The sequence below is a fragment of the Entelurus aequoreus genome, linkage group LG08 (assembly GCF_033978785.1).
Source record: "Entelurus aequoreus isolate RoL-2023_Sb linkage group LG08, RoL_Eaeq_v1.1, whole genome shotgun sequence".
Classification (NCBI taxonomy): Eukaryota; Metazoa; Chordata; class Actinopteri; order Syngnathiformes; family Syngnathidae; genus Entelurus; species Entelurus aequoreus.
In genome coordinates, this window is record NC_084738.1 from 65,828,533 (window position 1) to 65,855,512 (window position 26,980).

The 26,980-nt window shown below is 39.3% G+C and overlaps 1 protein-coding gene across 3 annotated transcripts in view; it reads right to left on the reverse strand.

Moving 5' to 3' along the window:
* The window catches only part of pnpla7b (patatin-like phospholipase domain containing 7b), a 130,692-nt gene that overhangs the window by 49,559 nt on the left and 54,153 nt on the right, over positions 1-26,980 (reverse strand). For all 3 annotated transcript variants that reach the window (XM_062057060.1, XM_062057057.1, XM_062057059.1), the window contains exons 21-27: positions 25,518-25,584; positions 25,305-25,454; positions 17,339-17,402; positions 17,102-17,270; positions 4,928-5,110; positions 4,731-4,849; positions 1,061-1,217 (exon numbers count right to left, since the gene is read on the reverse strand). In XM_062057060.1, coding sequence (XP_061913044.1) covers positions 1,061-1,217; positions 4,731-4,849; positions 4,928-5,110; positions 17,102-17,270; positions 17,339-17,402; positions 25,305-25,454; positions 25,518-25,584 — 909 coding nt within the window. The remainder of the gene's footprint in view (positions 1-1,060; positions 1,218-4,730; positions 4,850-4,927; positions 5,111-17,101; positions 17,271-17,338; positions 17,403-25,304; positions 25,455-25,517; positions 25,585-26,980) is intronic.

Consider the following 26,980-nt stretch of genomic DNA (forward strand, 5'->3'; position numbering starts at 1 on the left):
CCAATAGCAGCAGAAGTGCACATTTTGGAGAGCTGTATTATTTTCAGTTTTGTGCCCAAGGGACTGATTTTATTTAACACTATAGTATTATTTATACACCTATAGTGATCACAGAGACAGGTTGTTTTTGTGTTACTGTATATATTTGTTTTATTTAAAAATTGGGTAACAACAGTCAATATTTATTAATTTTATTTTATTTTTTTAGGGGGGTAACAGTCAATATTAATTTATTTATTAGATTTTATTTTTTCTTATATAATAAAAGTGAGCTTTTGTTGAACCAAATATTGTGTGTTTTTTTCCATATACAACAACCTATCTGAACTCGATAAGAGAATCAATAGGGAATCGGTTCGATAAGAGGATTCGATAATAGGCTCGAACTCGATAATTTCTTATCAAACATCATCCCTAGTGACAATATACTTATTTTAAGGTATTTTTGGGTTCATTGAGGTTAGCTAATTAGGGACTGAATGTCCCTTTGGGACAGAGGACCCTATTGAATTTCTAACGTTTTATTCTTTATTATTATTATTCTTTATTATTATACCGCCGCCTCTTTGAGCTGTAATTTGACCCCCTTAACATGCTTCAAAACTCACCATATTTGACACACACATCAGGACTGGCGAAAATTGTGAAATTATCAAAAAACCTAGCCCCAAAACTCAAAATTGCGCTCTAGTTTTACTTGTTTTGGAACGTCTTGACAAGCCAAATGTTTTTGTTCTATTGGCAGATAATTTTGCTTAGTTCAAATAAAATACCCCTCATTTTTGTATTTTTTATTCTTGTTTTTGAACGCTGACTTCTTGCAGTGCAGGAGTGCTTTAGAATGTGTCACAGGCAGTAAAAAAAATGCTCTAAAACCTTTTAAGAAGAGCACTTCAAATGCCAAAATACTGGAAGGTACTATAAACAGCAGTCAAAGTGGCGAGGGAACAAAGATATATGGTAAATGATTATTTTCGCACTGTATGATCTGGAACGCCATGTTGAAAACACACCTCCCTCGTGGGATTATCACATGACGCAGGGCGCAAACAAAACTCACCATGGCCCATTCTCGTGCCCTCACCCTCATGCGGCTGTGGCTGCGCTCCTCGGCGTAGAGCGCCCCCAGCAGGGAGCCGATGGACGTGCCGCCGATGAGGTCGACCGGGATGCCGGCTTCGCAGAGGGCTCGCACGACGCCCACCTGGGAACAACCTCTTCATCAGAGGAGAAACACATGGAAAGAAGATAAATAGTTCATCTGTCATTGTTACAAGCTATCGATTATTTTAGTCATCCATCGATTAGTTTGTTTGATTAATCGAGTGATCGTATTAAACACACTTTATAGCCTCACGGCCTGGGGAAACATTTGAAAATAAATGTTTCTACTTGCCATTATCTTTATTACCTTTTATTGACCTGGATTATTTATCTTCTTCGAGCTTCTATTTAACTTCTATTTGCCTCTTTTAAATTCTATTGACCGTATTTTACCTCTCATTTACATTGTATTCATTTTCTTTTTACCTTTTTCACCTTCTAATAATCTTGTTTTAGCTTGTATATACCTTGTATTGATCTTGTTTTAGATTATATTTACCTTCTATGTACCTTTTATTTACCTTCTAGTTATATTTCATTGACCCTCTATATATCTTCTTTTAGCTTCTATTTACCTTTTATTTACCTTATTTGACCTTTTATTTACTTTTGTGGAGAATGCATATATGTTTAAGAGTTCTTTCTTTATTCATAGTCATGTTTAAATCAGCTAGTGTTTTTCCATTTGTACTCTTTCTATTTTTTTAGGAATATGTCCCCAAGTAAACTGTGTGTGTTACCTTGAAGGCTCGCAATGTAGAGGTTGGAGTACTCCCTTGTATATTATCTGTAGTAGAACAATGAGCCTGTGTTCCTTTCTGGAGAGGGTGGGGGCTGTTTGCGTATTCCAGAAGTTGTCTCTTCCTGTTTGAATGTTAGACCATCCCGAGATGACGGTATGGCTGTATTGATGTGGGCTGGTCTCCTGAAGCTTCAGTAAAACATGATAATATTCCTATTCTGTCTTGATGGTCCTTCATACTCTGCATGTATGTCATCTGAAAGAATTTGGGATTGACCAGTGACTTTAATTCCCTGAGAGGTAGACTGGTCAGACGCAACACTTTCTAATAATATTCTTTAACCTTTTATTTACCATCTATTTAACTTGTTTTACCTTCTTTTACCCTAGTTACCTTATGTTTAGCATTTACCTTCTTTTACCACCTATTTAAATTGTTTTACCTTTGTTTACCTTCTAATTACATTGTTTTACCTTCTATTTAGCATCTACCTTCTGTTCAAATAGTTTGACCTTTTTTAGTGCAGCCCAGATTTTATAAATTTTATTAGTTGCACTTACTAAACAAATAATTGAAGCAACAGAATATAAATCAAATCTTTTTTCTAATCAAATTCATCAATTTAATCATTGCAGCCCTAAATTCAAGCGCTGTTTTAAACTAATAATAATAATAATGATGAAAATAATAATAATAATAATAGGTTTGATTTATATAGCACTCTGTCATCCGTTATGGCATCTCCACATGGTTTGGAAATCAGTCTGTCAAACTCAAAACCCAACTTCAAAAGCTTATCAAGAGGGCTGGAAAAATAATTGGCATGCAGCCCCCTTGTTCCCTTCGAGAAATATTCGACAAGACCGTGAGAAAGCAGGGTCTTAAAATCACCCGTGACCCAAACCACATACTTCATAGTGAAATTGTGTTGATGCCAAATGGTAAACGGTACAGAACAGCAACACACAAACTCAACAGGTATAGATTTTCCTTTGTACCACTGGCAATCAAAGCACTTAACAGAAAACTACTGTAATAACCGGATGCACTAATAAGGAGTGCAATATTGGGATAGTGCAATACGGGAGGTGTGTAATTTGTGATCGCATAACTAACTGATATACCTGCGCACTGTTCACTGTCATCACTGTATTGTCGGATGAACTGTATGTATGTATGTATGTATGTATGTATGTATGTATGTATGTATGTATGTATGTATGTAAAACGTTGTGTCTTGATGTCCAAGACAAATTTATCCTCTGAGACAATCAAGCTAATTATTATTATTATTATTATTTTATCGACTCAAAATGTGTTACAGTGACAAGTCATTAACCATTCACTCCTTGATGGTAGTAAGTCAATACTGACAGAAACATGGCCTCTCTGACAGCTACCAAACATTCACATTCACACACCAAACATTCACAATCATACACCAAACATTCATACACCAAACGTTCGTACACCAAACGTTCGTACACCAAACGTTCATAATCATACACCAACCATTCATACACCAAACGTTCATACACCAAACGTTCATAATCATACACCAACCATGCATGCACCAAACATGCATGCACCAAAAATTCACATTCATACACCAAACATTCATACACCAAACATTCATAATCATACACCAAACATGCAGGCACCAACCATGCATGCACCAACCATGCATGCACCAAACATTCACAATCATACACCAACCATTCATAATCATACACCAACCATTCATAATCATACACCAACCATTCATACACCAACCATGCATGCACCAAACATTCACAATCATACACCAAACGTTCATAATCATACACCAATCATTCATACACCAACCATGCATGCACCAAACATGCAAGCACCAAACATTCACATTCTTACACCAAACATTCCCAATCATACACCAACCGTTCATAATCATACACCAACCATGCATGCACCAACCATGCATGCACCAACCATGCATGCACCCAACATGCATGCACCCAACATGCATGCACCAACCATGCATGCACCCAACATGCATGCACCCAACATGCATGCACCCAACCATGCATGCACCCAACCATGCATGCACCAAACATGCATACACCAAACATGCATGCACCAAACATGCATGCACCAAACATGCATACACCCAACGTGCATGCACCAAACGTGCATACACCAAACGTGCATGCACCAAACATGCATGCACCTAACACGCATGCACCAACCATGCATGCACCAACCATGTATGCACCAAACATGCATGCACCAAACATGCATGCACCAACATGCATGCACCAACCATGCATGCACCAACCATGCCTGCACCAACCATGCATGCACCAAACATGCATACACCCAACACGCATACACCCAACAGGCATGCACCAAACAGGCATGCACCAAACATGCATGCACCCAACATGCATGCACCCAACATGCATACACCCAACTTGCATGCACCAACCATGCATACACCAACCATGCATACACCAACCATGCATACACCAAACATGCATACACCAAACATGCATACACCCAACATGCATACACCAAACATGCATACACCCAACATGCATAGACCAAACATGCATACACCCAACATGCATAGACCAAACATGCATACACCCAACATGCATGCACCCAACATGCATACACTAAACGTGCATACACCAAACGTGCATACACCAAACACGCATACACCCAACATTCATACACCAAACATTCATACACCAAACATTCATATATATCGCCTAGGAGCAAAGTGGGTGAAGTGCCTTGCCCAAGGACACAGCTGCAGTGCCTAGGATGGCGCAGGCTGGATTAGTACCAGCAACCCTCAACAGCAACTTTAGTGGCCAAACGTGCAGAAAGGGTGAGCGCTACCTGGCCCCGCCTCCACCCAGGACGAGGGCGATGGCGTTCCCAGTGAGGACTCGTGCCAGCCTGGAGAAGTCCGAGTGTCGATCCGCTGGCTTTTCAAAGACGCGCTGGTACAACTCCAGCTGGGCAGACACGAGGCAGACAGACGTTCAAGACGACGTGAGCACGGTCAAACTAGACCTGAGTGCTGCCACGCGCACCAGCTTGGGCAGGCTCCTCTTGGAGAAGACCCGGCGAGGGCAGGCCAGATGCAGGTGTCTGGAGATCCAGCTGCGCATGTTGAGCCAGTCCACGGTGCCCTTGGGCCGGGGGCCGTCCTCTTTGTGCAGCAGCACCAGTTGCTTCTGGGCGCGCACCGCACTTCCTTCCAGCATGCGCTCCAGCTGCAGGGCAGAGCACCACAGCACACAATAACTACTCCGTAATTACACACAGATTTATTATCTGACCTTTTTTAATCATCGCATTCTTTATCGCTACTTTGAAGGGGAACTGCACTTTTTGTTTGAATTCTGCCTAACATTCACAATTATTATACAACATACTACATATTGTTATGAAGGTGTCTGTTACTACATTATATATATATATATATACTTGCAGTGTGTATATTGTACATATTACATATTGTTATGAAGGTGTCTGTTACTACATTATATATATATACTTGCAGTGTGTATATTGTACATACTACATATTGTTATGAAGGTGTCTGTTACTACATTATATATACACTGCTCAAAAAAATTAAAGGAACACTTTGAAAACACGTCAGATTTCAATGGTGAAAAAAAAAATGTCGGATATCTATACTGATATGGACAGTTTAATGTCTCAGGAACAAAAGGATGCCACATCTTTTGATGGAAATAAAAGTTTTAAGCCTACAGAGTATATAGACACTCCAAAAATCAAAGTAAAAAAATGATGTTGCAGGCTCGTCCATTTCGCCTAAATTCAATTTCTGCAACTCAAAATTATTTTCAATATCTTGTGTGGCCCCCACGTGCTTGTATGCATGCTTGACAACGTCGCGGCATGCTCCTAATGAGACGACGGATGGTGTCTTGTGGGATGTCCTCCCAGATCTGTCTAAGGGCATCAGTGAGCTCCTGTAAAGTCTGAGGAGCAACCTGGCGGCGTCTGATGGACCGAAACATTATGTCCCAGAGGTGTTCTATCGGGTTTAGATCAGGTGATCGTGAGGGCCATTCAATTGTGTCAATTCCTTCATCCTCCAGATACTGTCTGCATACTCTTGCCAAATGAGGCAAGAGACCAGGAGGAACCCAGGACCTACTGCACCAGCGTAGGGTCTGGCCATGGGTGCAAGGATTTCATCCCGATACCTAATGGCAGTCAGACTGCCGTTCTCTAGCCTGTAGAGGTCTGTTCGTCCCTCCGTGGAAATGCCTCCCCAGACCATCACTGACCCACCACCGAACGGGTCATGCTGAATGATGTTGCAGGCAGCATAGCGCTCTCCTTGGCTTCTCCAGACCCTTTCACGTCTATCACAGGTGCTCAGGGTAAACCTGCTCTCATCTGTGAAAAGCACAGAGCGCCAGTGGCGGACTTGCCAATTCTGGTGTTCTATGGCAAATCAGAGAGAGAGAGAGAGAGAGTTAAAGTACCAATGATTGTCACACACACACTAGGTGTGGTGAAATTTGTCCTCTGCATTTGACCCATCCCCTTGATCACCCCGAGAGGTGAGGGGAGCAGTGGGCAGCAGCGTAGCCGCGCCCGGGAATCATTTTTGATGATTTAACCCCCAATTCCAACCCTTGATGCTGAGTGCCAAGCAGGGAGGTAATGGGTCCCATTTTTATAGTCTTTGGTATGACCCGGCCGGGATTTGAACTCACAACCTACCGATCTCAGGGCGGACACTCTAACCCAGGGGTCACCAACCTTTTTGAAACCAAGAGCTACTTCTTGGGTACTGATTAATGCGAAGGGCTACCAGTTTGATACACACTTAAATGAATTGCCAGAAATAGCCAATTTGCTCAATTTACCTTTAACTCTATGTTATTATTAATAATTAATGATATTTAGACTTAATTTAACGGTTTAAAAGAGGAGAAAACACCAAAAAAATTACAATTAAATTTTGAACCATAGTTTATTTTCAATTTCGACTCTTTAAAATTCAAAATTCAACCGAAAAAAAGACGAGAAAATCTAGCTAATTCGAATCTTTTTATGGAACATCATTAGTCATTTTTACTGATTAAGATTAATTTTAGAATTTTGATGACATGTTTTAAATAGGTTAAAATCCAATCTACACTTTGTTAGAATATATAAGAAATTGGACCAAGCTATATTTCTAACAGACAAATCATTATTTATTCTAGGTTTTCCAGAACAAAAATTTTGAAAGAAATTCAAAAGACTTTGAAATAAGATTTAAATTTGATCCTACAGATTTTTTAGATTTGCCAGAATAATTTTTTTGAATTTTAATCATAATAAGTTTGAAGAAATATTTCACAAATATTCTTCGTCGAAAAAACAGAACCTAAAATGAAGAATTAAATTAAAATGTATTTATTATTCTTTACAATAAATTTTTTTTTTTTACTTGAACATTGATTTAAATTGTCAGGAAAGAAGAGGAAGGAATTCAAAAGGTAAAAAGGTATATGTGTTTAAAAATCCTAAAATCCTTTTTAAGATTGTATTTTTTCTCTAAAATTGTCTTTCTGAAAGTTATAAGAAGCAAAGTAAAAAAAATAATGAATTTATTTAAACAAGTGAAGACCTAGTCTTTAAAATATTTTCTTGGATTTTCAACTTCTATTTGAGTTTTGTCTCTCTTAGAATTAAAAATGTCGGGCAAAGCGAGACTAGCTTGCTAGTAAATAAATACAATTTAAAAAATAGAGGCAGCTCACTGGTAAGTGCTGCTATTTGAGCTATTTTTAGAACAGGCCAGCGGGCTACTCATCTGGTCCTTACGGGCTACCTGGTGCCCGCGGGCACCGCGTTGGTGACCCCTGCTCTAACCACTAGGCCACTGAGTAGTGCCAATCGAGCTCCACGGTTCTGAGCAGTGAGCACAGGGCACACTACAGGACGCCGTGCCCTGAAGCCACCCTCGTGAAGTCTGTTTCTGACTGTTTGGGCAGAGACATTCACACCAGTAGCCTGCTGGAGGTCATGCTGTAGGGCTCGGGCAGTGCTCAACCTGTTCCTCCTTGCACAAAGCAGCAGATATCTGTCCTGCTGATGGGATGAGGAGTGTCTACGGCCCTGTCCAGCTCTCCTAGAGTAACTGCCTGTCTCCTGGAATCTCTTCCATGCTCTGGGGATTGTACTGGGAGACACATCAAATCTTCTTGCAACAGCACGCATGGATGTGCCATCCTGGAGGAGTAGGACAATCTGCCCAACTTCAGGAGGGTTAAGAAATCGCCTCATGCTCCCAGTCGTGATAATGCCTCTAGCTAAAGCCAACACTTGTGGAAAAACAGTTAAAAAAGATCAAGAGGGAGGAACTTGAAATGGCCTCCACCTGTAAAACCAGTCCTGTTTTGGGGGTCATCTCGTTGTTGCCCCTCTAGAGCACCTGTTGTTAATCCCATCAACACCAATGCAGCTGAAACTGATTAACAACCCCCTCTGCCACGTACCTGACCAAAACCTTATCAGAAAAGTGCAATTGAATTCATGCCATACCCTAATAAAAAACTGTTCCTTTAATTTTTTTGAGCAGTGTATATACTTGCAGTGTGTATATTGTACATATTACATATTGTTATGAAGGTGTCTGTTACTACATTATATATATACTTGCTGTGTGTATATTGTACATATTACATATTATGTCTTTGGGCATTTTACAATTCGACTACGATTCAGGAGCTACGATCCGATTCAAAGTCGATTATTGATGCATCTTTAATTTATGTATATTGATGCTGTTTTACTAAAAAGGCTGTTCACTTGCAACTTGTAAAAAGAGTGCATTTGTAATAAACAGTTGAATTAATTTCCAATCACATTTAGCAGCAGTCAGCCAAATTTGACAACTGTCTGCAATACTTTACATACAATAAATACAAACCCTGTTTCCATATAAGTTGGGAAATTGTGTTAGATGTAAATATAAACGGAATACAATGATTTGCAAATCCTTTTCAACCCATATTCAATTGAATGCACTACAAAGACAACATATTTGATGTTCAAACTCATAAACTTTATTTTTTTTTGCAAATAATAATTAACTTAGAATTTCATGGCTGCAACACGTGCCAAAGTAGTTGGGAAAGGGCATGTTCACCACTGTGTTACATGGCCTTTCCTTTTAACAACACTCAGTAAATGTTTGGGAACTGAGGAGACACATTTTTGAAGCTTCTCAGGTGGAATTATTTCCCATTCTTGCTTGATGTACAGCTTAAGTTGTTCAACAGTCCGGGGGTCTCCGTTGTGCTATTTTAGGCTTCATAATGCGCCACACATTTTCAATGGGAGGCAGGTCTGGACTACAGGCAGGCCAGTCTAGTACCTGCACTCTTTTACTATGAAGCCACGTTGATGTAACACGTGGCTTGGCATTGTCTTGCTGAAATAAGCAGGGGCGTCCATGATAACGTTGCTTGGATGGCAACATATGTTGCTCCAAAACCTGTATGTACCTTTCAGCATTAATGGCGCCTTCACAGATGTGTTAGTTACCATGTCTTGGGCACTAATACACCCCCATACCATCACAGATGCTGGCTTTTACACTTTGCGCCTAGAACAATCCGGATGGTTCTTTTCCTCTTTGGTCCGGAGGACACGACGTCCACAGTTTCCAAAAACAATTTGAAATGTGGACTCGTCAGACCACAGAACACTTTTCCACTTTGTATCAGTCCATCTTAGAAGAGCTCAGGCCCAGCGAAGCCGACGGCGTTTCTGGGTGTTGTTGATAAACGGTTTTCTCCTTGCATAGGAGAGTTTTAACTTGCACTTACAGATGTAGCGACCAACTGTAGTTACTGACATTGGGTTTCTGAAGTGTTCCTGAGCCCATGTGGTGATATCCTTTACACACTGATGTCGCTTGTTGATGCAGTACAGCCTGAGGGATCGAAGGTCACGGGCTTAGCTGCTTATGTGCAGTGATTTCGCCAGATTCTCTGAACCCTTTGATGATATTACGGAGCGTAGATGGTGAACTCCCTAAATTCCTTGCAATAGCTGCTTGAGAAAGGTTTTTTTTAAACTGTTCAACAATTTGCTCACGCATTTGTTGACAAAGTGGTGACCCTCGCCCCATCCTTGTTTGTGAATGACTGAGCATTTCATGGAATCTACTTTTATACCCAATCATGGCACCCACCTGTTCCCAATTTGCCTGTTCACCTGTGGGATGTTCCAAATAAGTGTTTGATGAGCATTCCTCAACTTTATCAGTATTTATTGCCACCTTTCACAACTTCTTTGTCACGTGTTGCTGGCATCAAATTCTAAAGTTAATGATTATTTGCAACAACAAAAAAGTTTATCAGTTTGAACATCAAATATGTTGTCTTTGTAGCATATTCAACTGAATATGGGTTGAAAATGATTTGCAAATCATTGTATTCCGTTTATATTTACATCTAACACAATTTCCCAACTCATATGGAAACGAGGTTTGTATATACTATCAGCATAATACAGTCATCACACAAGTTAATCATCAGAGTATATACATTGAATTATTTACATTATTTACAATCCGGGGGGTGGGATGAGAAGGGTTTGGTTGATATCAGCACTTCAGTCATCAACAATTGCATCACCAGAGAAATGGACATTGTAGGCCTGACTTGGTAGGATATGTACAGCGAGCAGTGAACATAGTGAGTTCAGATAGCATAAGAACAAGTATATACATTAGAAATACATTTGATTATTTACATTTGGTTATTTCGGCAGGCCGATATTATCGGACATCTCTATTATAAATAATGGATTGGTATGTTCATAGTAGCACGCTTTGTGTATTATTCTAATGACCCTTTTTTGAAGTTTAATTATTGCCCAAGGACACAACTGCAGTTAGATGGGCATCCCTAAACTTTCTCAGTCTTTTTTGCCACCTGTGCCAGCTTTTTTGAAACATGTTGCAGGCATCAAATTCCAAATGAGCTAATATTTGCAAAAAAAATCTAGTTTCCCAGTTCGAACGTTAAATATCTTGTCTTTGCAGTCTATTCAATTGAATATAGGTTGAAAAGGATTTGCAAATCATTGTATTCTGTTTTTATTTACCATTTACACAACGTGACAACTTCACTGCTTTTGGGTTTTGTGCATGCTTCAGCTTAGATTTCACCACAAACGCGTGTAGAAGACAAGCAGGGTTCACACGTCTCTCAAGTGGCCTCGTAGTGCAACGTAGTGGCGCGTGCGGAATAATGATTGTTTGCAATTAAAAGCACTGCAGAGAAGAAAACAGGTGCTGCCTGTAATTGCATGTCAGGTTGTGTGTGCGTGCTCCAAAAGATCAAATCCTGAGCAAATATTGATCACTCCTAAAAGGTGGACTCGTTCCTCTATTCCAGTTTGCCCACTGCGCCCCCGGAGAAAGCAATTACTCCTCCATCTGCCAGGCGTGCACTTCCTGCCCGCGTCCTTTATAGCACCCTTACAAGTACCCGCTGTCAAACATGGACCCTTTCACAACGTCTGCCGGACTTTGCCAAATCCAAAACGAGGACCCAGTACGGTGGGTCTGGAGTAGTTTTTAAGGCGTGTGATAAGTCCAAATGATGCATTATTACCTGCTCACATACATCACGGGTGTTGAAGTGGTTTTCATTGAGGGTCACATGACCATCAGAGTAACATTTAATAATATATATGTATAGGAGTACGAATGTAGGATTTACTTCATGATATTGTTACAAAATTAGCTATGCATGTGATTAGTGTGCCTTTCTTAGAGATGTCCGATAATGGCTTTTTTGCCGATATCCGATATTGTCCAACTCTTAATTTACCGATCCCGATATCAACCGATATCGATATATACAGTCATGGAATTAACACATTATTATGCCTAATTTTGTTGTGATGCCCCGCTGGATGCATTAAACAATGTAACAAGGTTTTCCAAAATAAATCAACTCAAGTTATGGGAACGTCCCGGAAGACTTAATGCTGCAAGGGGTTCTGGGTATTTGTTCTGTTGTGTTTATGTTGTGTTACGGTGCGGATGTTCTCCCGAAATGTGTTTGTCATTCTTGTTTGGTGTGGGTTCACAGTGTGGCGCATATTTGTAACAGTGTTAAAGTTGTTTATACGGCTACCCTCAGTGTGACCTGTATGGCTGTTGACCAAGTATGCGTTGCATTCACTTGTGTGTGTGAAAAGCCGTAGATATTATGTGATTGGGCCGGCACGCAAAGGCAGTGCCTTTAAGGCACGCCCCCAATATTGTTGTCTGGGTGGAAATCGGGAGAAAATCGGGAGAATGGTTGCCCCTGGAGATTTTCGGGAGGGGCACTGAAATTCGGGAGTCTCCCGGGAGGGTTGGCAAGTATGACTGGGAGACGCAACTGCTCTGTACTTCTCCCTACGTCCGTGTACCACTCTGTACAGCGGCGTTTTAAAAAGTCATAAATGTTACTTTTTGAAACCGATACCGATAATTTCCGATATTACATTTTAAAGCATTTATCGGCCGATAATATTGGCAGTCCGATATAATCGGACATCTCTAGCCTTTCTTTACATACACTGTAAGAAAAATATGCACATTTTGCAGTAAATGAAATGGCAAAGTTTTACCTTAAAATCTACAGTAGTTCTTTTTACAGTGTCAAACTGTAAATGGGAAAAACTAACACTGTTTTGCTGTGCTGACCGTTGTTTTTTTTAACCCTAAAATCTAAGAGTGTTCTTTTCACAGCGTAAAAAAACATTTTCACGGTAAAATTCTGGTGACTAAGCTGCCAGTTTTTGCTTTTTTAAAACGTAAAATCGACAATTATTTTTTACTGTGTATTACTGTAAATAGAAAAAGCAGTAGCACTGTTTTTATAGCTAAATTCTGGCGATTGAGCTGCCCATTTTTGTTGTTTTTTTAATCGTAAGATCACAGTTCTTTTTACACCGACTCACTGTAAATGGAAAAAAACAATGTCTTTTACGGTAAAATTCTGGTGAGTGTGCTGAAAGTTATTGTTTTTTTCTTTAAACCGTAAAATCTATTTATTGCTCTTTTTACGGTGTATAAATGGAAAAAACGCTGTTTTTTACGGTAACATTCTGGTGATTAAGCGGACAGTTTTTGGGTTTTTTAAACCGTAAAACCTACAATTATATTTTTACAGTGCATTACTGTAAATAGAAGAAGCAGGACCACTATTTTTATGGTAAAATTTGAGCTGACAGGTTTTTTTTAAAACCGTACAATCTATGATTGCTCTTTTTACAGTGTATAACAGTAAATGGAAAAAAACAGTAACTGTTTTTTACGGTAACATTCTGGTGATTAAGCGGCCAGTTTTTGTTTTTTTAAAACCGTAAAAACTACAATTATATTATTACAGTGTGTTACTGTAAATAGAAAAAAACAGTAAAAAAAAAATTCTGATAAAATTCTGTTAACTCAGCTGCCAGTTTGTTCTTACGACCGTAAAATTTACGATAGTTTTTTTTTTTAAATGTGTGTTACTGTAAATAGAAAAAGCAGGACCACTATTTTTATAGTTAAATTCTGGCGATTGAGCTGCACATTTTTGTTCTTTTTTAATCGTAAAATCCACAGTTCTTTTTACACCGACTCACTGTAAATGGAAAAAAACAATGTCTTTTACAGTAAAATTCTGGTGAGTGTGCTGAAAGTTATTGTTTTTTCTTTAGACCGTAAAATCTATGATTGCTCTTTTTACAGTGTATAACTGTAAATGGAAAAAAACGCTGTTTTTTACGGTAACATTCTGGTGATTAAGCGGCCAGTTTTTGGGTTTTTTTAACCATAAAACCTCCAATTATATTTTTACACTGTGTTACTGTAAATAGAAGAAGCAGGACCACTATTTTTATGGTAACATTTTGGCGACTGAGCTGACAGGTTTTTTTAAAACCGTAAAATCTATGATTGCTCTTTTTACAGTGCATAACAGTAAATGGAAAAAAAACAGTAACACTGTTTTTTACGGTAACATTCTGGTGATTAAGCGGTCAGTTTTTTGTTTTTTTTTTAAACCGTAAAACCTACAATTATATTATTACAGTGTGTTATTGTAAATAGAAAAAAACAGTACCAATGTTTTTTCTGATAAAATTCTGGTAACTTAGCAGCCGGTTTGTTTTTTCGACCGTATAATTTACGATAGTTTTTTTTTACTGTGTATTACTGTAAATAAAAAAAGCAGTTCCAATATTTTTATAGTTCAATTCTGGCGATTGAGCTGCCCATCTTTTTTATCGTAAAATCCACAGTTCTTTTTACACCGAGTGACTGTAAATGGAAAAAAACAATGTATTTTACGGTAAAATTCTGGTGAGTGTGCTGAAAGTTATTGTTTTTTCTTTAGACCGTAAAATCTATGATTGCTCTTTTTACAGTGTATAACTGTAAATGGAAAAAAAAAACAGTTTTTTACGGTAACATTCTGGTGATTAAGCGGCCAGTTTGTGTTTTTTTTCAACTGTAAAACCTACAAATATATTTTTACAGTGCATTACTGTAAATAGAAGAAGTAGGACCACTATTTTTATGGTAAAATTCGGGCGACTGAGCTGACAGGTTTTTTTAAAACCGTAATATCTATGATTGCTCTTTTTACAGTAAATGGAAAAAAACAGTAACACTGTTTTTTACGGTAACATTCTGGTGATTAAGCGGCCAGTTTTTGTTTTTTTTAAAACCGTAAAACCTACAATTATATTATTACAGTGTGTTACTGTAAATAGAAAAAAACAGTACCAATGTTTTTTCTGATAAAATTCTGGTAACTCAGCTGCCAGTTTGTTTTTACGTATTACTGTAAATAGAAAAAGCCGGACCACTGTTTTTTATGGTAAAATTCTGGCGACTGAGCTGCCCATTTTTGTTATTTTTTAATCATAAAATCCACAGTCCTTTTTACACTGAATCACCGTAAATGGAAAAAGACATTAACAATGTCTTTTACAGTAAAATTCTGGTAAATGTGCTGACAGTTAGTTTTTTTAAACCATAAAATCTATGATTGCTCTTGTTACAGTGTATAACTGTAAATGGGGAAAAAAAACTAACTGTTTTTTACAGTAACATTCTGGATATTAAGCGGCCAGTTTTAGGATTTTTTTAACCGTTAAAACCTACAATTATATCTTTACAGTGTGACTGTGATTAGAAAAATACGGTACCAATGTTTTATACAATAAAATTGACAATTTTTTTATCGTAAATTCTACATGCTTTTATATTTTACAATATATTTTTTATAATTTTACAAAATATTACTGTAAATGGAAAAAAACTATGTCTTTTACGGTAAAATTCTGGTGAGTGTGCTGAAAGTTATTGTTTTTTCTTTAAACCGTAAAATCTATGATTGCTCTTTTTACAGTGTATAACTGTAAATGAAACAGGGTGTATAACTGTAAAGGTAACATTCTGGTGATTAAGGGGTCAGTTTTTGTTTTTGTTTTAATCCGTAAAACCTACAATTATATTTTTACAGTGCATTACTGTAAATAGAAGAATCTGGACCACTATTTTTAAGGGAAAATTTTGGCGACTGAGCTGACAGGTTTTTTAAAACCGTAAAATCTAGGATTGCTCTTTTTACAGCGTATAACAGTAAATGGAAAAAAACAGTAACAGTTTTTTACGGTAACATTCTGGTGATTAAGCGGCCAGTTTTGGGGGTTTTTTTAAACCATAAAACCTACAATTATATTATTAGTGTGTTACTGTAAATAGAAAAAAACAGTACCAATGTTTTTTCTGATAAAATTCTGGTAACTCAGCTGCCAGTTTGTTTTTTCGACCGTAAAATTTACGATAGTTTTTTTTTTACTGTGTATTACTGTAAATAGAAAAAGCAGAACCACTGTTTTTTATGGTAAAATTCTGGCGACTGAGCTGCCCATTTTTGTTTACACGGTCAAGCTCCTGCCTATCTTGCCGATTGTATTGTACCATATGTCCCGGCAAGAAATCTGCATTCAAAGAACTCCGGCTTATTAGTGATTCCCAGAGCCCAAAAAAAGTCTGCGGGCTATAGAGCGTTTTCTATTCGGGCTCCAATACTATGGAATGCCCTCCCGGTAAAAGTTAGAGATGCTACCTCAGTAGAAGCATTTAAGTCTCATCTTAAAACTCATTTGTATACTCTAGCCTTTAAATAGACTCCCTTTTTAGACCAGTTGATCTGCCGTTTCTTTTCTTTTCTTTTCTACTCTGCTCCGGGGTGGACCGCTAGCCTGTTCATCGGATGGGGACATCTCTACGCTGCTGACCCGTCTCCGCTCGGGATGGTTCCTGCTGGCCCCACTATGGACTGGACTTTCGCTGATGTGTTGGACTTTCACAATATTATGTCAGACCCACTCGACATCCATTGCTTTCGGTCTCCCCTAGAGGGGGGTTGGGGGGTTACCCACATATGCGGTCCTCTCCAAGGTTTCTCATAGTCATTCACATTGACGTCCCACTGGGGTGAGTTTTCCTTGCCCGTATGTGGGCTCTGTACCGAGGATGTCGTTGTGGCTTGTACAGCCCTTTGAGACACTTGTGATTTAGGGCTATATAAATAAACATTGATTGATTGATTTTTTAATCGTAAAATCCACAGTCCTTTTTACACTGACTCACCGTAAATGGAAAAAGACATTAACAATGTCTTTTACAGTAAAATTCTGGTAAATGTGCTGACAGTTAGTTTTTTTAAACCATAAAATCTATGATTGCTCTTTTTACAGTGTATAACTGTAAATGGGAAAAAAAAACTGTAACTGTTTTTTACAGTAACATTCTGGATATTAAGCGGACAGTTTTAGGATTTTTTTAACCGTGAAAACCTACAATTGTATCTTTACAGTGTGTTACTGTAAATAGAAAAAAAACGGTACCAATGTTTTATACAATAAAATTTACTTTTTTAAAATTTTTATCATAAATTCTACATGATTTTATATTTTACAATATATTTTTAGAATTTTACAATATATAAAAAATAAAAGGTCCCACTGTTTTTTTTACTGTACAATCATTAACATAAAATATTTGTTGCATTATTATATAATATAAAGTTGATGTATTAATTACTTAATCAACATAATATTTCCAGGCCAATTAAAATGGTGTGGCGGCCATAAATTCACTAACCGCCCTCCTTACTGCTTCAGCCGCACGCAGGATTCTCACAGGAACGAGGCCCTACCTCTCCAACAGCGGGGTCCTGCTCGCCCAGGCCCACGATGATGATGCAGTCGGCCTGGCGGATGCAGCGCTGCGTCCAGGGGGTCAGCGTGTAGTCCGTCTGGTACAGAACAATGCGATGGATGTCCTCCTGCTGGCCCAACCAGCTGGACAGACGGTACTCGTGAACGCTGCGAGGGAAGAAGATGACAGGCTGTGTCGGTCCTGCGGGCCACGACGTGTCCGCGTGCTGCCGTACCTGTCGAGTGCTGCGGCTCCCAGGCGCTGCTTGATGGTGTCGCTCGTCAAGAGAAGAGTGGGACCTGGAAGTGACACAGCCCGCATCTTCAGCCAGCTCAAAATTAACAAGGAACTGCTTCTTCTTTAGAATTCTGTCTATCGTTCACAATCCTTATGAAAGAAAAAAACTTTTTTTATGCATTCTAAGTCGTAAAAAACAGCAAGTAAGGGGTGGCTAACAATGCAGACATTATTGTGCCCATAAAGCCCTCTAAAAACATCCGAAAAGCGCCAACAATACTCCATTTACGAGTTGTGACCTGAATAGTAATCAAGTATAGGATCAGGATGGATCAGGATCAGGATGCTTTATTATTGTCCATTCTTTAATATGTACAAGACATATAAGAACTGAAATTACATTTTCGGCACAGTCCCATTAAGAGCAGACATACGTTACAGGGAGACAAGAACAGGACCGCCAACGGATCAGCCACTTACGGCGCTCCTTAAAAAAGGTGGGAAAAAGGTGATATTGGGAAAGGGGGGATGAGTAAAAAATATCAGTCAAAGGCTGGACCTTTGGGAGGGGGTGCAGACTGAGTCCAAGGGAAAAAAAATAATTTGCCATAGCACACATAAACATGTTACATATAATTACAACTCACAACAGAGCAGGGGGGGAGTTGGGGCCCTGTAGGCCAGCCTGCTGCTATAAAGCACTACTCAGCCATCCATCACCCCGAAGGGGAATCAAGCAGTGGTGAATGCGTTGGGTGGGGGTGGAGTGTGTGTTTGTGTATATGCCCATTGTCTTTGGGTGTAGTGGTGTTTTGTCCATAGGCCCGGGGGCCGTTCCACATGCAATGCAAGCAAAGTTCGACTTCCAGGTGTCGTTGAGGAGGGAGGGAGGTCAAAAGCGTGCATCTTTGAGAGTCCTCTGGGATGTTTACAGAACAGCCTGCTCCTGTTGTTGCAGCGTCAAGGCCATTCGAGGGAGTCAAATCGTAGATTAGGACTTTTGTTTTTCCGCGAGCAGACATTACTATGGCTTGTCTGTTCTATTCGTCCACGGGGAGGGCGTGGCGAAGTTGGTAGAGTGGTCGTGCCAGCAATCGGAGGGTTGCTGGTTACTGGGGTTCAATCCCCACCTTCTACCATCCTAGTCACGTCCGTTGTGTCCTTGGGCAAGACACTTCACCCTTGCTCCTGATGGCTGCTGGTTAGCGCCTTGCATGGCAGGCATTTATTTATTTATGTTGGCTCTCATATCCAATTTTTCCCTTTCAACAAGCTTCTCCATGATGTGATTCATCTTGCGATTCAGTTCAGAAATCGCCCCAGTCTGTGATCCCACAGCCCGACCCAATCCTTCCATTGCGACGAACAGCCTTTGGGCTCCTTGAGTGGCTGCAATCGTCTTACGAATTTGACGATACACCAGAGCAATGCCAAGCCCAATCAGCAGGAGCCCCGCGATCATAGGTTCCAAATAGGTAGATGTCTTCCACGTCCTCGATGGAAAAGACCGAGAGGCACATGATTCTCCATTTGTCCCAGGAATCTCTCACGTACACCGCAGCAATGGTTCCATCAGGGCAGCCAGGCTCCCCAGAACCTCTTTTCCTCGTCGAAAAGATTTTGTCAATTGAGTCGAGAGTCCAGCTGATCATTTCCATGTCTGATGTTTAGATTTGGAGGACAGCGCAAAGAAAGAGGCTTCAAAAAAAGTGTAGACAAGACAAGACAAAAAGAGAAAGCAAGGAGAAGACGAGAGGAGAAAAAAATGCGACCGCCCTCACCAGAGGCAAGACAGAAGAAAAAAAAGAAGAAAAAGTATAAGAACTAAAGCCCAGGAAGTACTTTTAGCGGCGCTGTGATCACAGAGCGCTAACTAGCTTATGCTGCTATATTGACATATTGAGCTGCTGCATGGCCTCTGAGTTGGTGAAAGTTAATTCCAGATGATAAATCATGCCTCTCACCTGGATAGTAGGAGGTTGTGGACATAAAACTACAAGCTGGTTAACTTTGACATCCAACTTAGACTTGGAGATGGCAAGAAAGACACGAAAAGACGCTCGTTTTTTTAACCCTTTGACCTCTTAAGGCCCAAGCTGTTTGTTTACATGCTTTTTTTTATTTCTCTTTGCTATTTTGGCTTATTGGACCCTAATTAGAATAAAAACTAAGAATCATCTTTTAATATGATGTACTTAGTCCATAAGTACACAACCGTGTACTTCATGTTTAGTGACATGCTAATTCTTATTTTTACACTTTTTTTTTTCAAAATTCCATTGTATGTTATACTCTTCTGACACCACCAGATGGCAGTATAAGTGTCCACATAAGTGGCCATAAGACCTCAATTCAGTAGTGTACATCCATCAATCCATTTTCTACCGCTTATCCCTACAATTTTGGAAATAAGAGCTAAAAGGTGCTTTCCACGCATGTGGCTACTAAGCCTTTAGAGCAGGGGTCTCAAACTCAATTTACCTGGGGGCCACTGGATGCAGAAACTGGGTGAGGCTGGGCCGCAAGAAAAGATTTCTTAAAAAAGATCAAACATGCACTTTTTAATGAATTCACCTTCTTTGAATGGCTTTCCCGCCCTAGCAACCATCTCACTCACCATGTAGCTAGCTTTGACTGCTGCATCGCTCTTTTTGCTTGCTTTCTTGACGAAATCTTGTTGCCTCAGTAGACTGGTTTTAAAATTTGCAACCCGGTTCACTCTCTCATCTCCCTGGTATTTTGCATACTCTTCAGCATGTCTAGTTGTATAATGACGTTTCAAATTGTATTTGTTGTGCACCGCAACTTTCTCTGTATCAACTACAGAAAAGAGCTATAAGGATTATTCATAAAGTAGATTACTTAGAACACACTAACATATTTATTAATTTGAGTTTATTGAAATTACAGGAGCTAGTAAAGTTACAGACATTATGTGTCATGTTTAAGGCTAAAAGTAAAACATCACCAGCAAATTTACAAAACATGTTTGTCATCACTTGTGAGAATGAAGAGCATAGAAGAAAAGGTCATTTCAACATCAGTATTCAAGGACAACTTTAAAACAAATGTGCATATCAGTGGTGGGGGTTAAACTATGGAATTGTCTTTACAATGAGATAAAATATTGTAAATATATTCCAATTAAAAATATATATAAAGACAGAACAATAAAATCATATGGACAGCCATAAGTGTTTACATTTTGCTTTATATTTATTATTTTACTTATTTTTTGCCTGGTTTTGTATTTGTTTTGTATCATCCCATGAGGTGTATATTACTTCTTTTGTTTTTTTGTTTGGTTTGTACATCATAAAGTTTTGCACTTCTTGTGTTTTTTTGTGGGGTTTTTTTGTTTGTTTTCGTTATATTTGGATGTAATTGTTGGTTTATATGATATCATTAAGTAAGACTACGTATTATGTTGAAGGGGGCAGAAAAATATACGATTTTTCTGCATCCTGCTCCTTCTCAGGCATTGGTGTGTAAATGTATAATTGAATAATTGAGGTATAATTGTCTATCGATCAAAGATGCACATCAATGAAGGAGATAAATAAAAATGAAATGAAATGAAATAAGACACGTCGGGGTGCGCCTGTGCTCAACAAAGAAATATTGCATCAAAAATCGTCTCTGTCTGGAGCCAACAGGAGGGGGGGGGGGGAGGAGGGGGGGGGGGGGACTTGCCGTGGAGTTTACAGTCACGGTAGCACAATTAGCCCCGAACGGGCTAACATCACCACTAACGTGTTACACGTCTGATTCGCCCAGCGACTCTCTGTCAGAGTATCAGCGCTGCGGTCCAGTGCACCACACTTTTGTATTGTCGCTCGCTCCTTCGGCGGAGTGCTTTGGAAGCTACTGGACCGCTCGTCTTCCCCGCCCGGACTGTTTACAACGGGGGCGGGAGCGAGCAGGCGGGCGAGCGAGGGAGGCAGGGAGGGAGGGAAGAAGAGCGTGTGTGGGTGTCGTGGAAAAGCGGCAAAATGTTTCTCTGCTTGCATCACGCAAGTGACGTCAATGCATACTTGCCAACCTTGAGACCTCCGAATTCGGTAGAAGGGGGCGGGGGGGTTGAGGTGTGTGTGGGGGGATTGGGAGGAGGCGAGTTGGGGGTAGCGGGGGTGTTTTTGTAGCCAGGAAGAGTTAGGGCTGCAAAGGATTCTGGGTATGTGTTCTGTTGTGTTTATGTTGTGTTTATGTTGTGTTACGGTGCGGATGTTCCCCCGAATTGTGTTTGTCGTTCTTGTTTGGTGTGGGTTCACAGTGTGGCGCATATTTGTAACAGTGTTAAAAAATAAATAAAATAAAATATGACCACCCTCAGTGTGACATGTATGGCTGTTCCTCAAGTATGTCTTGCAATAACTTACGTGTGTCTGCAGAAGCCTCACCCATGTGTCTGGGCCTGCAAGCTGTTAGTATGGTGAAAAAGATGATGCGGTGACAGTTTCTAAAGGACACTAAAGGCAGTGCCATCACGGCACGCCCTCGTGTCGAGAGCCTTATACCACACCGTGATTGGTAGATTCCTTCAGCTCCGCACACAACGCTGTCAAGCGCCATTCATTTAAAACTTGCGGGCCGCACTAACATTAAACTTTCATATTAAGGTGGGGGCCGTAAAATAAGGTCTCGCGGGCCGCAATTGGCCCGCGGGCCGCGTGTTTGAGACCCCTGCTTTAGAGGTTTTTAAGAGGATGATGATGAATTGTTGATGTAAAGGGGAAGATATAAACATCCTATCAGTCTTTATCCCAGTGAGAGCAGACATTGTACAGTAAGTGATTGCTTATTATGTTTGTATATCTTGTTTAGCACTTAGGAATGCTGCTACTTTCTCGATCTGTTTAGCACACAGCTTCTAAAACTTGTAGATCATCCTCCTTATATTCAGGCTCAAAAATAGAAGTTTCTGGATCATCATTTGTCCCAAAGTAGTCTTTGTTGTCTCTCATCAAGTCTGCCATGATTAGTAGTCTTTGTTGTTGAAGGGAAAGTGAACGTTGTGAAATTAATAAGACGCCATATGTTAAAAATGATCAAAATATGTAAATATTACATGTTGTTATGAATGTTACTAGATACTACATATATACTACACTTGATGGAGGTTTTTCGATGTTATTAGAGCGCATTATGGTAAATGGGTCGTATTTGTATAGCGCTTTTCTACCTTTTTTTTAAGGAATTCAAAGCGCTTTGACACTATTTTCCACATTCACCCATTCACACACTGATGGCGGGCGCTGCCATGCACGGCGCTAACCAGACCCATCAGGAGCAAGGGTGAAGTGTCTTGCTCAAGGACACAACGGACGTGACTAGGATGGTAGAAGGTGGGGATTGAACCAGTAACCCTCAGATTGCTGGCACGGCCACTCTCCCAACTTCGCCACGCCGTCCCCCCATTATAGGCGGAATAGAACGACTCCAATTTAATCGATTGTTAACTGACTTTTGCTAACGTTTATTTATGACTTAGAATGCATATAAAACAGAAAAAACATGTGTTCTTGTCTTGCATGAGGATTGTGAATGAAAAATTCCAAAAAAGTGCAGTCGCCCTTTAAAGGCCTACTGAAACCCACTACTACCAACCACGTAGTCTGATAGTTTATATATCAATGATGAAATCTTAACATTGCAACACATGCCAATACGGCCGGGTTAACTTATAAAGTGCAATTTTAAAATTCACGCCACACTTCCGGTTGAAAAACTCCTTTGGATATGATTTATGCGCGTGACGTCACAAAAGCAACGGAAGTGGTTGGACCCCAACGGACCCGATAGAAAAGCCTCTTGTTTTCTTCGACAAAATTCCACAGTATTCTGGACATCTGTGTTGGTGAATCTTTTGCAATTTGTTTAATGAACAATGGAGACTGCAAAGAAAAACGTTGTAGGTGGGATCGATCGGTGTCTTAGCGGCTAAGTACAATACTGTAATATCTGTGATATTTGCATTAGTGTACTGCCTTTAAGGGTTTGGGGAACGCGCATGCGCGAGTGAGTTGGCGGAGAACTTGTGTGTGTGAGCGTGAGTTTTGGCTAACAGCAGCTCGTGTATGTGTGTGCGTTACTTTTTGAACTACAACCAGTTACCCGCTTTTTAATAAAGCGATTGAGCAGCGCTTCCTCGTCGGTGTGACTCCTTCTCCACTGCGGGGCATTACAATACTTACAGCAACACAACAAGGACTACTTACTACGCCTAGCCGATGCTTGCCGCCAAACCCACGGATGAAGTTATTCGTCGTGCCGTTGATCGCTGGAATGCAGGTGAGCACGGCTGTTGATGGGTTTCTATCTTCATTTGAGAACGATGCTACGCGCTAGCTCAGTAGCTAAGTGTGTCACCGATGTATTGTCTTGGAGATAAGTCACTTTAAATGTCCATTTCGCGTGCTCGACTCTCATTTTCAAGAGGATATAGTATCCGAGGTGGTTTAAAATACAAATCCGTGATTCACAATAGAAAAAGGAGAGAGTACATAGTTCTGTGAGGTCTGGTTGCTAAGTTAGCTTCAATGGCGTCGTTAGCACAGCATTGTTAACCTTCGCCAGCCTGGAAAGCATTAACCGTGTATTTACATGTCCACGGTTTAATAGTATTGTTGATTTTCTATCTATACTTCAAGTCAGGGGTTTATTTATTTTGTTTCTATCTTCATTTGAGAACGATGCTATCGCGCTAGCTCAGTAGCTAAGTGTGTCACCGATGTATTGTCTTGGAGATAAAAGTCACTTTAAATGTCCATTTCGCGTGCTCGACTCTCATTTTCAAGAGGATATAGTATCCGAGGTGGTTTAAAATACAAATCCGTGATTCACAATAGAAAAAGGAGAGAGTACATAGTTCTGTGAGGTCTGGTTGCTAAGTTAGCTTCAATGGCGTCGTTAGCACAGCATTGTTAACCTTCGCCAGCCTGGAAAGCATTAACCGTGTATTTACATGTCCACGGTTTAATAGTATTGTTGATTTTCTATCTATACTTCAAGTCAGGGGTTTATTTATTTTGTTTGTATATGCAGTTAAAGCAAGATGCTATCACGTTAGCTCGTAGCTAAAGCATTTCGCCGATGTATTGTCGTGGAGATAAAAGGCACTGAATGTCCATTTCGCGTTCTCGACTCTCATTTTCAAGAGGATATAGTATCCGAGGTGGTTTAAAATACAAATCTGTGATCTACAATAGAAAAAGGAGAGTGTGGAATCCAATGAGCCAGCTTGTACCTAAGTTACGGTCAGAGCGAAAAAAGATACGTCCATCGCTGCCTCTCAAGTCCTTCACTGTAACGTTCCTCATCTACGAATCTTTCATCCTCGCTCAAATTAATGGGGTAATCATCACTTTCTCGGTCGGAATCTCTCTCGCTCCATTGTAAACAATGGGGAATTGTGAGGAATCCTAGCTCATGTGACGTCACGCTACTTCCGGTACAGGCAAGGCTTTTTTTTTATCAGCGAGCAAAAGTTGCGAACTTTATCGTCGATTTTCTCTACTAAATCCTTTCAGCAAAAATATGGCAATATCGCAAAATGATCAAGTATGACACATAGAATGGATCTGCTATTCCCGTTTAAATTAAAAAAAATCATTTCAGTAGGCCTTTAAGTTGCAAAAAGGTTTTGATTGGTGTGAAATTAATACGCTGCCGTATGATTAAAATGATCAAAATATGTAAATATTACATGTTATTATGAATGTTACTAGATACTACATGTATAAAAGTGTGTATATAAAACCTTGATGGAGGTTTTTTTAGAGCGCGTTATAGGTGGAATAGAGCAACTCTCATTGGTTCCATTGGTAGCTGACTTTTGCTGACAATTATTTATGATTTAGAATGCATAAAAAAAAGAAAAACATATGTGTTCTTGTCTTACATAAGGATTGTGAATGAGACATCATTAACCTTGAAACAACATTGCTGTAGCACGTTCAGTGTACCTATTGCGAGGAGTGCATGCTGCAGCTCCAAGGTGAAGGTGGTGAGCGGCACCTCCTCGGAGACCGGCAGGACGGCCACGGTGGACAGGTTGGAGGCCTGGTTGCCCGCGTCCCACTTGCTGCCGGGGGTGTGCAGCGCCAAGCTGCGAGCTGGGAGGGGCCAGTGGGTGTTATCAAGAGCAGGCAAACATGACGTGACAGGTGATCACACACCTGTGAGAGGAACATTGACCTGCTGCAGGATCTTCTGCCCGAGCAGATGGATGAGCTGGGTGACCACCTGAGAGTTAAAACAGCAAGTTTGAGACTAGTGGAGCGGGATTTGCCTCTTTGTTACAGACATTCATTGTTTTCTACTTTATTCATTTCAAAACAACAGTTTTCTGTTCTATTTATTTATCTCATATATACTGTATATATACATATATATGCATACATACATGCATACATACATACATATATATTGTTTTGTTACTTTCAACCGTAGATCAACTTCATATCTGTCCGTCAGTTATATGTTTTTATTATTTTATTTGTTTGTTTATGCCGTTTTTGTCAAAGTTATTTTTTTCTTTTATGACAAACACACAAAATATGATATATTGTCCAAATAAATATTTCATGATGGAATATTTACTGTACAGTAATTGGAGCCTTAAATAAATAAATAATTCATAACAATATTGATTTTGATTCATTATTATTTTTTGAGCGATTAATGTAAAGAAAACTAAAACAAAATCCCACTAAAATTTAGGATCCTGAAGGGCTCCACTCATAATAGCATTAAAATAAGTCATATATAATCTTTTATTTCAACCCATAAATCTGTAGATCAACTTCAGATCTATCCGTCAGTGATGAGTTTTTAAATTATTACTTTTTAATTTGTTTGTTTTGTGCCCTTTTTGTCATAGAAAACATTGTTTTTTATAGCAAACACACAACAATTGCAATATTTTCCCACCAAAATATAATATTTGATATAAAATAATCGGAGCCTTATATAAATCAATAATTCATAACAATATTGATTTTGATTCTTTTTTCTTTTTTAGAAAATAAAGTAAAAAAAATCCCAGAAGGGGCTAACCCATAAGTGTGTTAAAAATAGGTAATATATTATACATATTTTTTTACTTTTAACCTATAAATCTCTAGATCAACTTTAGATCTGTCCGTCGATATAAAGTTTTCATCTTATTTTTATGTCCTTTTTGTTAAAGAAAACCCTGTTTATTTAATGGCAAAAACACAAAATATATAATATTTACCCCCTAAACAATTTTAAAGTGGAATATTTGATGTGAAGTAATTGGAGCCTTGAATAGGTCAATAATTCATAACATTGATTTTGATTCATTTTTATTTTTTGAGCAATTACAGTTTAAATAAAAAAATCCCACTTAAATTCTCAGGGATTGAAAAGGGCCCCACTCATAAGTGTTAAAAATAAGTATTACACAAATATTTTTTTAAACTTTCAATCCATAAATTGGCGGATCAACTTTAGATCTATCCGTCGGTTATAAGTTTGTATTTTTGTTTACCCTTTTTGTCATAGAAAACGTTTTATATGGCAAATACACACAATATGCAAAACATTTAAAAGTATAATATTTGATGTGAAATAATTGGAGGCCTAAATGGGTCCATAATTTATAACAACATTGATT